At 39.3% G+C, this 16,076-nt stretch overlaps 1 protein-coding gene across 2 annotated transcripts in view; it reads right to left on the bottom strand.

Annotated features, from left to right (window-relative positions):
• MACROD2 (mono-ADP ribosylhydrolase 2) overlaps positions 1-16,076 on the bottom strand; it is an 893,250-nt gene that overhangs the window by 363,988 nt on the left and 513,186 nt on the right. For both annotated transcript variants that reach the window (XM_040612354.1, XM_040612355.1), the window contains exon 6: positions 7,250-7,371. In XM_040612354.1, the coding sequence (XP_040468288.1) occupies positions 7,250-7,371 (122 nt within the window). The remainder of the gene's footprint in view (positions 1-7,249; positions 7,372-16,076) is intronic.

Below are 16,076 nucleotides of genomic sequence, written 5' to 3'. Positions count from 1 at the left end.
ACCCTACAGCTGCTCCTTTCTTGGGTTTCCCCACAACAGTGAATGTTGTCAATTCACTTCCAGTGCATGACCCGCTACAAACTCCAGCTTATTCTCTGAGGAGCCTCTGCCTAGGGCTATGATCTTTCCTCAACCTTTCTCGTTTGAATGAGCCAACAGTTTACACTTGATCTTGCTGAATCCCTCTCACTTCATGAAACCCTTACCGAAGAAACAGGATTGTCAGTCTGACAAGATCGTTTTGGAAGCAATGGCTGGGAGCACATGCAACACAAAGCAGCAGGTTCACCTTGGGTTAACAAAAGCATGGCCAGCTATAGTAATTCCTTTAACCAGGAGGAAAGATCTCAATCTCCTCATCTGATGCAGATGTAAAAAGCCAACGTGGTAACTAAGCAAACTTCAAAACTTAATGTAGATAAATAATTTTTAAAGACTTTATCTGAAAAATATCCAAGAGAAGAAGGAAGTTAATAAGCAAAGACGACCAAGCTGGAGAGAAAACAAAGTTTGAAAATGTAAGATCAGTCATATCATAGCTTACAAGTTCAGTAAGTGTTTCAAAGAAACAAGCTACGCGGATTTATGATGCTGTGGAAATTTTCTTCCAAAGAAACCCTCCTGACTGGTGGGTATGAATCTGTATCAGAAAACCAGATGACAGAATAAAGTCAACCTTGAGGAATTTCAGACTTATATCTCATTGCTATGGCAACATTCTCAGAAAGAAATAACTTTCCTTAAACATAAAAAAAAAAAAATAATTGCTTTACCTTTCCCTAAACATAACTCTGTATCATGAGAGAACAAGCCAGGTAAAGGCAAGACTTTAGAACAATCTGTTAGAGCAACGTGTTCTAGTACGCCATACTAAGTACCATTCTACAATTCAAGTGAAATTCTTCTTCCATTAATTTTAAAATTTAGAACAAGAGGAGCTAAGAACACTCTGGGTTTGAACTTAGTATTGGAAATTCAAGTCCATAAATAATAATTGAACATTCAGGCATCACAGAAGCTAAGCGTGTCTCCACTCAAACTAAGCTCAGAGAAACAGTGCAGCCTACCAGAGGTACAACACCCCTTTAAAGGTTAATACAAATACCAAGAATACCAGTGCGCAGCTGCAAAATCTATTTTTAAAACCCCAATTACAGGTGGGGATACATATTGAACACAATTAAAAAGACAATTTTGTTATTTTTAAGTGCTATAAATGGATAAGTGACAAGTATCTTTCTCAAATTATTTTTATATGACACACTGAATAATTCTCCGGTTGTGCTTCTGTACAATTGAGTCATACTAGTATTGGTATTAACTTTGATGGTCCCCAAACAACAACTAAAAGTTAGTGACCCTAGTTTGCAAAAACCACCTACAAAAAGGATAAGAGTTGAAACGCCCTGTAGATTAACTTAACATTTATATGAAAGGAATACTTCTCTAATAAAGCCTCAAATAATATTTTAAAAGCAGTACATATACACAGCCCATAACATACATTCTGTACACTGGTTTAAGACCCTAGAAATGGAGGCACAATGTGGATTTCAAAAAGCATGTCCCGATCTTATTTAGGATACTTTTGCAATAACCCCAACCAAAAGGCAGCGTAAACTGTGTGCGCAGCAGGGACCCACTTTATGCAGAGTCAAGAGACAACTTACTCTCCCAGCAATGTCCCACCGTTACAGGTCACTAGCCATCCCACTGCCACCTGACAGCTTTTCCACTCGACCTGAAGATGAGCAATACAGCCCTTGAATATGTCCTTCTACTTGTGAGATATTTCTTTCTGAGATGGCCTTTTGCCTTTACACACTGCAGACAGAAGGCGCAGGGTGGCTGCGCTGACAGATCCAGCGAAGAGGCTTTCCCTGGAGCAGGACAACCTTTTGTCATTCATAGCACAAACATTCTGGCAGAAAGACAGGCTCATATTTTTGGTGTGTGTTTTTTGATGCAACAGCAAACTAATCTAATAAGACTCTACAACAACATGAACTCTTTCCTAGATGACAATAAAAAACCGATGGAAAAAAAAAATAAATCTGTATTTTGTGTTTAACTCTGTTAATATATTTGTTGGTGATAAGCAGGCCTCCTGCAACTCACAAAGCCACACTCTTTGAGGATTTCCTCCAGCCCCACAAGTTAGCCATAAATCTCCCTAGAGGTGGAGGTCAGAGAGCATGGTCTGAAGAAATGCTTCTTGTTAAAGCTTTACAATTCATCCCCTGTCAACATGAAGCAATCCTGAAGACTGTGATGCTGAGGACAGTCCTGAACAACAGCAGAGCTGTAGTCCTCAAATAAAACTGCTGCGTTCCCGTCACCCCAGCAGAGGACAGCTGCCCAGCCTCCGGGTGAGACATCAGCACCGACTTCCCTTCTCTGCAGACCTGCTACAACCCTTTTGATTTGGATCCCACCCACAAGAATGCACAGCATCTTTTTTTTGTTTTCTGTGTAGTTCATAAGGTCTCTGTTCAACTGCAGTCCCAGCTTCACCTGACATCAACTGATTGAGATTTTTTTCTAACCACAAGGAAAGTCTGAATGAAGTACGTGATGTTCAGAAAAGTCCCAGGATATCTGATAACTTCAAAGCAACGTATGCAAAGATAACCAGCACAGGAGGTCCTCTGAAAAAGTCAGAGCGCACAAAGTAAATAATTTCTTACAATGTGTAAACAGGGGACCAGTTTAATCCCTGAAAACAGTGATTACAACTCCCCCACTCTGCCTGATAACCTAACAATCATTAATTGGCCTGTAAGATTTTTCTTTCTTTCTCTTATTTAGAAAACCAGTACAGGATAACAGAAAAAGCACCTACTGGACTATTTTTCCCATTTCTTCTTTCGGTGAAGATTTGCTATCTATAAGGTATTCCCAGTGTTTCAGGCAGTGGCAATTTAATTGATGTAGAATAGCAATTGCTACTAGCGTGTTAAAGAGACCAACACCAAAATACAATTTTTTTACAGTATTAGAAAATTATTCTGAACATTTAAGAAACTTAATTTGCTTAAATGTCGACTATTTGCTCCTAAAATAAACTCCTTGTATTATCTTAAATACTTTTCTCCTGTTGCTCTGTCCAACTTGAGCAGAGATAAACAGAAACAACGTCCCAAGTATCCTCTTAACCAGGCAGAGGATTGTATAAATATGACTCATTCAACAGGAAAGCCTCATGGGGCACCAATGACCACACAACAGTCAAAGCAGCTCAAGTGTCCTACAGCGGGCACAGCTACACAAACAAACGCGAAGGAAAAAGCGATGCATGTTTTCAGGAATGCCAGATAACAAGGACAAACACAAAGATAAACCTTACACTGGTAACCCTAAAGGTAGATGGAGTAGATGACCTGTGAGAGAAACTCCTGTATGAAAATAATTGATATGGCATTTGAACGCTCCTATTGAAAGCAAAAGGTTTGAGAAAAAACGGGTGCAGGGACAAATGTCAGGAGCTGTTTGATTCTTCTGAACAATCCTGCAGAGAATTAAATTCACTCCTGAAGCTCTTCTTTCTGCCTTAATGGCTATGCAAATCCTCGCCCATGGCTGGGCTGCTGGTGAATTACGAACCTCGGCAATCATGCTGACTGGTATTTCATTTTATTTCCTTATCTGATCTCTGGGTTTATCGATTGCATTTTTTTTTTAATGTACCTTGACATTGTAACATTTTCAGATGAGATCTGAGTCATCCCCCATGAGCTAGCAGAGAGTTCCTCTTGTCCATAACCGGACACCATCTACACCATTTAACTGCCATTTTGTCACACACACAATAACATTCTTCTCTCCCCCCTCCATAAAGCTGCTCTTAAAGTACTGTCTAAATTGAGATGCACTGCTTCCCTTCCTCAGTATGTAAAATATTCTACACAAGCATATATACGCATGAGTTCTGATCTATTCCGAGTCTTACTTCTGTTCTCCCCAGCCCATTTTGAATGGAAACTACAACCTCTCTGAAATCCATCATTTCTCTATAGGCAACTCAACAACATGTAATACTGAAACAAAACAAGTGACTGCTGTAAGGATATCTAATTTGAAGCTTATTATTCAAGACCATTTCCTCATTATGCTGGTTTTCCAGCACAGCTCTCCCTTCCACTGCTTGTGGACTGGGTTATTTTACCCCACCATATGCTACTTCATCTTTTCCCATGCCGAGTTACACTGTAGCTGTCAGCTCTGGTTCTGACCTATCTTCCACTGAAGTGGAGGCAAAAACTCCCTTCTGGTGCTGTAGCGGATGCTGGATGAGGTTATATTCACAGTCTCTGTAATCAATTGTCATCATATATCTTTGTCCTTTTCTAGTGTTTGCAACACTGCCTAATGTAGTATCATTTGTAAATGTAATTAATGAGCTGTTTATGTACTCTTCAAAAATCATTAAGATGTTAAATTAAACTGCATTTAGCAGTGCACCCTGAGTCACTCTGCACACTTCTGTCCAACTTGATACACTGCCATTCATCATTACTCTTCATTCGTAATGCCTCCAGCAATTCTAATTCCTATGACACAATTCATGTTAAAAACAGTTTGAAATGTGGGATTTTTTCTTTTTGCATTAATTTCTAGACTTGTTGTCCTTTCTGTTTTGAAGATAAGCAGCACACTCATGTTGCTACAATCTTTTAATGTTTTTCTGCTTCCTTCTCATTTACTACAACTGCTAGCACTCTGATGCTTTCCAGTTTAGTTACTTCTTTTAGTGTACTACAACTTGCTATGATCAGTACATATTTATTTACAGGTCGTAAGTATTCTGCTTTTCCTGTTTTACTCAGTACCTATTTTAAAATTCCTCATTTTCCTCTTTCCCAGAATTATTTCATCTTCTTGTTAAAGAGGCAATCAAAATACACCTTCAATCAGCACAACTAATTTTCTTTTCTTCATTTTACAGAGGTACCCCCTCCCCACCTTCAATTTTTCATTGTCTTCTCCCTATTCCAAATACATCTGTTGCCATAATCCAGACTGCACTCAGATGCTGCCTATTTGAGTGCTTCTGGTCTCTCTGCAAGCCTCAGAAGTCTGTAGATACTTTTATTCATTTCCTTCCCTTTCCTCCTATTGTCTACTGTATTGGATCTTGTGAAACCCACATGCACTTTGTATTCTTTTCTTCAGACTCACAGTAATCTACTGCTCCTTAATTGAATGAATTATACATTTTACTTTGCTCCAGGCTTGATTTGTTCATTAGGGTTGGCACTCAAGTAGCCTTCACTTCCCAAAGCATCACTGAAATCACTGGACTTAAGGCTTTTCAGAACAGCCCATGATCTGTCATGTGGACCTTAAAATCCATATTGCTTGCTAAGCTTCTTAATGCTGGTATGAATGAATGGCTCTTGGCTCCTGTTCAGCTTGTGCAGCTGTGTTCTGCAAGTCTGGGTGTCGAGTATTTTTTATCTCAAACAGGTGCACAGTCAACAGCTCTTAACCAACAAGGAAATAATCCGTGGACGATTTCTCCCGTGGCCATTTTTTCTTACTAAAGTATCAGGCTAGTTTTCATGAAACCCGTTAGTACGGCCACTCGTTACTACCAGTTAAATACCAGGCTACCATCTAGCATGTCCTAAAGTTACAGAATCCCTACAGATGTATAGGTTACCAGCACTGAACAATACCCACTGCAGTTTTTAATTCGTTATTTCAATATTCTTTTTTACACCATTTCATTATTTATTTCTTTTTTCTTTTCTTCCCTGCCTCTTGTTAGGAACTTTATTCTCATTAACCTGATTGCCTCAGAAGCAGCACATCACTGCTCACAGACTAAAGGCAGGAACAAGGATAAATGTAGGAGCAAGAGCACAGAGATCTTACTGGCTCTGAGAATCACATCAGGACAGAAACATCCTTGTGTGTTTAAACAATCCCAGAAAGGAGTTCAAAATATGTCCCCCCACCTCAGGTTTGCTTTCAGTTCTAACTTTTGTGCCTAGCATAAAAAGAACGAAAACAAAAACAAACAACAAAAAACCCCACAAACAATAACCGACAACAGCAACAAAACCCAAGCAACAACAACTGCACTGGGTACCACCTCCCTCTTGTGGCTGGCTAATGACAGAGATGGCTCACGGGGCACCATTTTGAGAAGTCCAGAGAGGATTTAATTAGCAAAAAAACATGTGAAGAGCACAGTTTACACCAACAAGAAAATAAGATAAGGAATATACATCAGGTTTGACTCCGAAGGGCACATCTAACCCTGGCTCAGAGCCCTACACCTGTCCTGCTCCTCTTGTCAAAAAGCTTTATTTTCCATTTGCAGCTATTCACATTCATGGCTTTCCTTTAACAAGTATTTCAGCCTGCTATAGCACCACTGAGCCAACTAACAATTTTTTAAGTGTGTGTTTTCCAAGCTGCCAAACACAACCAGCTGAAATGACCCAGACGGTGCGAAGTCAGGCCCAGGTGATCACTTCCTTCTTGGTTAAACATATAGGGAGCTAACCTATGGATAAAGCCTTCAGCTACAACAGCCTGAGCTACAGAATCAGGGCTCCAGTGCTGGAGAGGGAACAGCCCCTCTTCTCTACTGACGGAAAATGTAGTTTTTTGAGGTACAAAAATGTAATGTATTTCCCAAAATCAAAGACCCTTTGTAATTCCATTGAATATCATATAACAGGCTATTTTATGACTGCTTTTGGTGGGGGGGTGTGCTATAAACAGCACCACTTGACTGATACCTTTATTTTTAGGTAGAAACTTTAACAAACAGAACAACAAATTAATCACTTCTCAGCTATTTCGCAGGCAATACTGCATTTAATTATCCTCCTGGCCAGTGACTTCTAATAATTTTTTTTAATAAATAGTACAATAAATGTTATTTTAAAATAGTATTATACATATTTATGTACATATATTATATCTTATATTGTATCACATAATAAAAATATTTTTTAATAAGTAGTATAAGAATGAGCCATGGGAACAGCTCCCTCCTTTTCTTAATGAGACAGTTGTTTGTACTGCTACGCTACCAGGCCAACTTTCCCTACCTCCTACAATAAGCTTATACCTTTCTTCCAGCAACTGCTTTTGCCAAATGATATTTAATTTCTTGCTTTTCACATCACATACAGCAAGATATCCTTCTGGAAGTCTACCATTATAATTATTCTGCAGCAAGAAAACAAAGATCCAAATTAGAAAAAATAACATGTTCTCATACAGTACTTACAATTGATCTGATGTTGTTTTCTTTTGCCAGTTTCAGAGAGGATTTATAGCAGTTTGCCAAGTTTTCTTTATGAGTGTCAGTGAGATGGCCTCTTGCAATCGGCCCAACAGTATGGATCACATCTGCAGGAAATAAAAAATAAGATTAAAAAAAATCAGAGATCCTATGCCTGGTTTTATTACTTATGTCATGACTGCCAAATACTACATTGCAAGTCAATCCATTCTGGTGCTGTACCTAGACACAAAGGAAATGTTTGTAACTGCAAATCATATAAACAGCTACATCTGTGATAATGAAGAGTGAAATTAATAAAGCCTAAATTTTGAAGTATATGGAATAAAGTAAAAAATTACAAAGACGCACTAAACACTTGTTATATGTGTACTGCAATCCACATGCAGAATAGGTGAAAAGTTTTCATAAATACCATAAACCTTTAGGGCTTTACAACTATAAATATCGTACAGCTTTGAAACAGTTGTTCTCACTCCCTGAAGATCCACTCATGGGGAAAGTAACTAACAAAACCTCAGCATACTGATGGTGATGCACAGGTCTTCTTTTTTGTCTAATATTTTGTCTTTTCTCAGAAACTATTTTAAGAAAAGTTGTGACCTATGAACGTGATAGTTATTAAAAGTATGTGCTGTCCTCTCACATCAGACCAAATGGAATATCATGCAACAAAACAAAATATTCTGTTTGAAGAAACTTGTAATGAACAAGAAGAAAAAGTGCAGTCAAGGAATCTCTTAGGTATGATGCCTCCAGACTCATCAAAATCAGATGCCGCAATCAAGGTCTTTAAAGTGCTATTAAAAAAATTTCAGCAAAAATCCCGGAGCAAAAAACCCTTGAAATCTACACACTAAAAAGTGTAATGATTTTTTTTTTTTTTTTTAAATTTACTTTTAAGTACCCCTGCCCCCAGCTCCCTCAACTAGTAGGGAAGCACATTTGCTTTTCAAACATTATTTTCATTCTCCTATACCACATGTAAACACAGTAGAATGAGCTTTTGTGACAGGTACTTTTTTTTTCCCCCCTTTCCTTATCATCCCCTACAACACACAGCAGCAATAAAGAGCGGCACTATTTTTTGCAGCATTGCCACAAACAGGGATTAGGCAAGTGCTTGCAATTACAGTGCCGCTGGACCCATTGGTTAGGTTGTTTCTGTCCCATATGGGACACGTTTCCAAGCAACATCTGCTGTTGTTACACTCCAGAATATTTTAGTTTACTCACCAGCCCTACCGAATTCACACTGTTATTCTTTGTCTAAGCTGTCTTTGATTATTTCCCTCCAATCTATACCAAAGTGAAAATGGACAAATTAACATTAAAACATATGCTGTCTTTTTTTATTTTATTCATTATTTATTTTATTCCAGACATCACCTGTCAAGCGCTGGTCTCTACTACTGAAAAGGTGAGTTATGTGCTGAGGCATAACGCTTTGAAAATTTCCAAAATTTTTATTTACTTTAGCCAGAAAGTATTGATAATTCAGCAATAAAGCCATGTCGGAAGGGTCCCAGCCCCCAGAAAATGAAACTCGCAGGAGCTCAAACCTCCTAACTGCTACAGAAAACTACCCTAACGAGACATAATTAAAAGGTTAACTATTCTTCATTTTGATCATAGTAATTTTCTCTAGTTGTGGGAACAAGATGGATGGATTGGATAATTTCTGCTGAATGTCACAGCTGCCAGACAGTGACTCCAGAAAACCCTCCCTACAGCTTTTCAGGTAAGGGAACCAGGAAAGTAGGTGTTAATTACCCACTGATGAGCAGGATGATAGCAGGTGATTGAAACAGGCAGAATGGCTTCACCCAGGAGCTCAGAAAACAAGGTTTGTGTTTGGTTTTTGTTGTTGGGTCTTTTTCCATGCATATTTTAGTTGCTATAATAAACTTAGAACTATTAAGACAGAGAAAAAGAAATAGCATTACTAGTTTAAAATTTGCTGCTTCTTGCAGAGATAAGGTGTGTGCATACATCCATTAGGAAAGACCATAATTTCAGACCATGACTACAGCAGTTTCCTTCAGGTTGAAGCTTTCCGAGAAAGGTTTCCATCTGGAAGTGTTGGCACTTGCCTGTTGGCAACTTCAGAGAAAGAAAAGGCTTCTCTTGACTTTTTTTGTTTCTTGCTCTTTGTTTTTGAAAAAGGTAAGCTGCAATTACTGAGCGAGGGGGAAGGAATATACCTGTGAATCCGGTCTCAGACAAGGTCATTCTACATTTATAGACACTAAGATCAGAGGTACCATGATGTATTTCAAATTCACAGCACCCACCAGCCAAGAAGCGAAGGGAACGACTATAAAAACAACTTAAAAAGAAAGTGTAAAGAGATGAATAATTAAAAAAAAGGAATCATAAAAGGTTTCCCTCTTTCTGCTAAGGCTGAGTTAACTTGCATTTCAAGGTACAGCTGCTTAAAAGCTGAAGCTTAATAGCTTAAATTATTAATTTATTACATCACAACAAGGAGGTCTGGGGAACAGCCCAAGCACCAAATTCTTGCTTGGATCTTTCTGTATGAAACTCTCCCCTTAGTATCATTTCTAGATGCATTTCACTCATTACACGTTTAACTCTATTCCTTTAGTCTTCCATTATTAAACGCTAATTTTAAAAATTCTCAGCTCAATAAAGTGGGAAATGTTTTTCTTGTCATCTTTGTTTCAGAACTTCCCGATTTAGCATTTTCACAGTGCCTCGTTAGCAACCCTCTGTTGCTGCACCAGATGCTTCATGTAAATAGGTAACTTTTAATGCAGTTCCTGAGTTTTATGTTTTAATTTTTACATGCCCATCGTAGATGGCTCTTTAGACAGGACACTGAAAACTGTTATGAACTGGTTTATAAAATACCAAAACTATTGTTTTTGTTTTTGTTTTTGTAATTGTTTTGTTTTGTAATTGTAATTGTTTACAGCATGTCATCAGCAAAAATAGTTTTTCTTGAGTACATTATTATTGTGAAACACATGACAGAGCAAGATTTTATTGGCAGAGCAGCATCATTACTACGATAGTGTTTCATGGTCAGCAGAGGAACAGGGAAGGATTAATTTTACTGTTGTACTTTGTCAATAAAATCAGCGTATCCCTATATTGCCTAAACCATACGTTATTCTGCGCAAGCTATTCCACAATACGTTAAGATTTGCAGGCACACAAAACCCTTTGAGATTGTACAGGCAAAAAAGCAAACTAGAAAATAAAACAGCTCTCCCCCCACCCCCATTAATATGCAGTTAATATATGAGGATCAGGCTTCACGGGCTGAAGCACGGCCATTTATTTTTAATGTATCTACGAAGACCGTGTCAATCTGCCAGGTTGTTTGACACAAAAAAGTTTCCTTTCTGCTCACACATTTCCCCCTCACCCAGCTGCACAGAGGTGGAGAAATTTGTATGCTATGGGGCTGGGGGACGGAGAAGGGTGGGTGTGCTGGAGGGAAGGATCTACAGGCATTTGTCTGCAAGAAAATTAAGGGGCAGAACTGTTGCCCTGCTGCTGCTCCAGCCAGCTGCTACAGTCGCCAGCTCCAAACGCAAAGCTCCAGCACCACTGGCAAGGACAAACACGGACACACAAGCCCCGCTTATCACCTTCCACACCAGTCCACCCATGGCGAGAACCAGCATCCACCCTAGAGAACTGCACAGCCTTCCTGAAGCAAACAACTTCCAGGCTGGGCTTCAAGAGCTGTGAAGGACCATCACAGGATGTGTGCAGGGATGAGTTTCACCGCAGGAGAAGGCAAACCGAGTGCAGAGGGCAATGCAGATGGGAGTACCAGCCACGGGGATGGGCATGACAACAGGCTGAAGGTACACTGTGCATGCAGAGGCACAACAGCATGAGACAGAGGAAGGTCTCATCACCTAAAGGTTTTTAAACTGGGGGAAATGCAGAGAAACTCCAAAAATATTTAGTCTGGCTAGGAAAGCATGGTAGACGTATCTGCTACCAAACAGTTCCCGCTCCTTCTTGGAGCTCCTGCATCCCTTTGCTGTTTGAACACTTCTTAATGATGTCAAAAAGGAGCAAGGAACATAAACGTTTCCCCAAGATGTCCCCTAATATATTTTTTTATTCTTCAAAACCAGCTAAAAACTGGTACAGTCAGCTCAGAGAATGCCACGCTCATCATTTGTACTATTTTGATTTTTACGTTAAACGAAGCTGCCGGCACTGCTTTGAAGCTTCTGATTTACTATGGTCAGTCTTCCAGCCAAGAACATTGATAAGAAACTTCATTAAAAAGAAAGTTGCGATCCATGTGTTCGTAAATCACCTTCTCTGTGTACACAGAGCAGAGACGTTTGCTTACGTTTTTAAGAGTACACCAAGGTGGAGAGCCCCAGAGGAAGGTATATTTTCATCTGTGATTTGGGCCACAGTAACGGATCAAAGTGCTTATAATTCTAATTAAGCTGCTTAGTTTTAAAGTGATATTTATAAGGAAAGGAGATTATTTTTTTTATCCCTCCTCACCCCCCCCCACCCCCCCCCCCCCCGAGAAACGTTTCCAAAGACAAAGTAGGGGTGGTCAAAAGGAAGCGTCAGCATTGATTGGTATTGCACAACCATGTTTTGGAGCTCCTTTAGGGCTGAAGCAACATTTTACTTTTACACCAGCTTTTCTAAGACTTGCGTTGCAACACTTGCTTGACCCAAAGACAGCTTATAGGAACTACTGCTATTTTCAGCCATTTAACTTCCAGGCATCAGGTTAGAAACTCCGTCAGCCAAAGCAAGGCCCATGACAGTCACACCCCGATTTGCATCTGAGCACCCTCTGTATCATCTCTGCTTGGTTTTCTTCATCTTTTTCCCTGCAGCACTATAATGAAAGCAGACAACTGAATCTTGTGTAAACCACAAACTAATCTGCAAGTATATAACAAACACTTGGGCATTTAAAACATATTTGTCAGTACTTAGCCACCAGTGAAAATAAATACAATTTGCGCATTTAATCAACACTTCAAAAGCACAGCAACTCCTTCCTCAAATTCCCATGCAGGCCAGTCAAAAATGAACCACCTCCGCTGCAGCATACAAAATATAGGTGTAAAACGGCCAGTGAGGCTTCTTTTCTCTGGTCTTTTATTGAAGAAATCAGTCCATACATCTGAACGTGCTCTTTGTCACACAAGTTGTTATCTACACTGCTACAGAGAAAGGGCAGAGTTACCTGGGCAAAGACAAAACACAACTTCAATTTATAAAAGGATGATAAGAAGTGACTGTGCCTCAAAAACCAGCCAGGACTGATATAAATTGACTCTTCCCTTGTTCTTCATAAAAGTGACACTAGATGGCAAAAATATTAGCATAACGAGTCCTTCCAAACACCTGAAAAAGTACAAATAACTTTCATTTCTTCCCTTACAGACAGGAGTGTGGCACATTCACACCGTTAATGAACCAGCAGACCACAGCTAGAATCAATTACACATTTCTCTCATTCATCCCATTCACGCATTCATAGCCATAATCGGCCCATCTAGCAAACTGCATAATGAAGCTGTACCCTGTCAATCACAGCAGGAACCGTATGAATTTTAAGAAGGAAGCTACTGCACTGCGTGTGCCATTGAATAAAATAAAAAAACTGACAAAAACTGAGAGCATTTGGGATCCATTTGTAAATCTTATCAGTTGATTTATACAATAAATACCCACCATATTGGTGCTGAAAAAGGATAGCTGTGGTTCGATTGATAGGAAATGGAATTACCTCCAGATATTTGTACACACTGAATATCCCTGTTCTTTAGGAATGCATGTAGCCTAACGCTTTGGTATACAAATTTGCTCTGCTTATTAATTTTCTATTTCTAGTTACATGCACTTGCACATAAAATGTGCGTTTTCAGTGTTTAACAAACAACTGTTAATTTAAGTTCAGCTTAAATGAATCCCCTAGGACCACAGCCTAATTTATTTACTAATATGTGTCTCCAAAAGTAGATTAGCAGGGTTGAATATTTTAAATGCAAGACAACATCTTCCATAGATCATGCAAAGCTGAGTAAGACTACGTATGACACAGCTCCTGAGTTCAGAGGTATTTTTGTTTTATATAGATAGATGTTGCATTTATCAGCAGTTAAAGAGACAGGGGTTTCGGGCTTGAAGCAGTAAGCACCGCTCATACTGATGTTTGTACCTTTCATAGGTGCCTTCAGTGATCCAATCAGCTGTTTTGGGCGAATCAAAAGAAATGTTTCATTAGCCATAAAGGCTATGCCATCTAGAAGTCATTCATGCGAAATATTTTAAGCCATTTTTCACCTAAATGGCATTGTCTGCCAAAGAAAAGGTAAAGAATATGTTTATTGTAAATGATTAACGAGCATCCCTCTTTGTGGGTTAGGTATGTATTTTTAAGTATGAGACAGCAGAGACAGTCAGAAAAAAATATTCCCAAAGGGAGAGGCAAAGGATTTGCTGAACCGGAGAGTTTCTCCGAGGAGCCACAGAAGCCTGCCCTCAATAGCCAGCATTTAGCAGTGAGCTATCGCCCAGCATCCGCGGGAAGCTAAAAAACACAGAGAGCTTATTCGCAATGGTTATACCGCCGCCTCAACAGCCGGCCAGAGAATTAAGTCACACAAGTCAAAGCCCAAGCCTTTTTGGCACTTGTGCTTGTCGTAAAATACAAGGCCCAAGTATGCCCATGTAATCCCAGAGCAGCTCCCCCCCTTCAATGAACTTACAGCATCATTCTGCCATCAGGGCCTCACCATTAACGTCAGAAACAAAAGTAGGCTCTGTTCAGGCAGGAGAAGCAAGTGGTGCAATTAAGAGACACTATACTATATCCCAGAGTAATAGGTTTTACAAAGTAATTTAGTACGACGATGACAGATGTCAAAGCAGCAACTAGACAGACGGCCCCACAACTTCAATGGAAATAATTGCCTACATGTAAAGCTAAAAGGCAACGGCTCCATTTGGGATGTTCATGTGATACCAATAGATGTGAAATGAACACAATGTGACTTAACATGAAATTATGACATCCATGACTTGCTATTTCTGTTTTCTTTTCTAACCTGAACTTGAAGAATTTGCAGCAGGAATGCTCAAATAGTATCCTTGTTCCCCTCTACAAATCATCTACCCAAGTAAAGACCACAATATACTTAGGAAAACAGAACAGACAAAATGAAAATACATTGCCCCAGCACATTTTGTCCTCATCACGCTATAGCAAACCTCATTTTGCTAATAGCAGCAGAGGAGCTCACCAAAGCACCATCCTCACTGAGTGGCTTGCGAAACACACACCAAGTGACCCCCTTGACACAAGTAATGCTCTCCACCTTACTCTGACTATTATTCTTTGCAACTGGACAAAGCTATAGACAAAGACGCCTTAATCTGTCTTTTGGTTTGTTTGCTACATGTAGGAAGGCATGAACAAAGATTGTCTCTTTAAATTTCTCTTCATTGAGCAGCAAAAGATGTTTGGGAGTAAGTTTGGTTTTAATTAATCTAATAATTCAGTCAGAAGGCTTTTCAGCACTCAAAAATAAACTTGTTTGCCCTTAAATTGAACTGCTTGTTCTTAAGGCACTAAGTAAGAGAATGCCAGTCTGCCATTCCACAAAAATCTCAAGCCAAACTACACAGCATGGTGAAGGAAAACACTAGCCACATAAAGGTATTTTTAATCACACTTGATTCAAAAGAGACGTTTGCAAATAATGCCCTAAAACAAACGTGTGACACAAGCCACAGAAATATACAACTAGGGTTTAAGTTAACTTTGGTTCTGCTTTGGGGGCTGAATTAATTACAGGGGCACAGAAATCAGAAATGAGCTAATGCTCTCACCTGCTTAAAGCACAGACACACACACACCCTTTGCTACACTTGGGATGTTTTCAGTCTCCAATCCCATTTCATTAAAGCTGATTTAGTTACCTCGCCTGGTGGGTTGCACAGTTAAAGCATAAATATGCCCTTCAGGGGGTAGGGGGAAATGAGAACATCCCTAACAAAAAGCCCCCACAAGAAGAAAAAAAAAAAAACAACACACAACCACCCACCACAAAAACCCTCGCTCAGCCTCACTACAAAACATAGTACCAGACTAATTTCACCCAGAAAAGATTAACTCGGAACTGACATTCTTCCAGTTTCCCCATGTGCAGAACAATGCCTCAGTGTTCAATTAATTTAACAATAATCTGTAGCAAAAGCCCTTTATTTCCTATTTTAAGGATTTTTCCTATGCAAATTCTGTTTTGATAACATTACTAAGATTTCTTATTAAACAACCTTTTATTATTTAGTTGAGATTGTTGCAGGGATGCTAAAGCAAAGGAAAGCACATCCCAAAAGAAATACATTAAAAGCACTGAAAAAACCAAAACCCCACACAGCCCAACACGTAGTGTTTGTCGTGGCCATGGGAAATCTTGAACTGGATGTTCAATATAAGCAAGTCCCCAGACTGATCGCAGGGCAAGCGTCAGAACCGGGGCTCGTTGTGCCAGTACTTCAAGGCTTTCTTTCCCTTCATGAAATTATTGAATGACTGAAGTTATTTGTCATTCAGACTGGATTTAAGAATATCAGTATAAAAGTTTACAAAACACTTGTCTTCATTTGAAAGGACCAGTGACCATATAAAAAGTTTTCAGAAGACCAAACCAAAAAAACCCGTTAAACAAAAGATTAGGGGCAGAATAACCTCAGCTGAAAAGAGGGAAAACTGCTAGCACTGGTTTTATCTGCCCAGTGAAGGGATACAAATTTTTTAATCAGATCGCTTCAGGTA

Source organism: Falco naumanni, chromosome 12, assembly GCF_017639655.2.
Source record: "Falco naumanni isolate bFalNau1 chromosome 12, bFalNau1.pat, whole genome shotgun sequence".
Lineage (NCBI taxonomy): Eukaryota > Metazoa > Chordata > Aves > Falconiformes > Falconidae > Falco > Falco naumanni.
The sequence above is the reverse complement of the archived record's forward strand: the minus strand, read 5'-3'. Positions and strand labels throughout refer to the sequence as shown.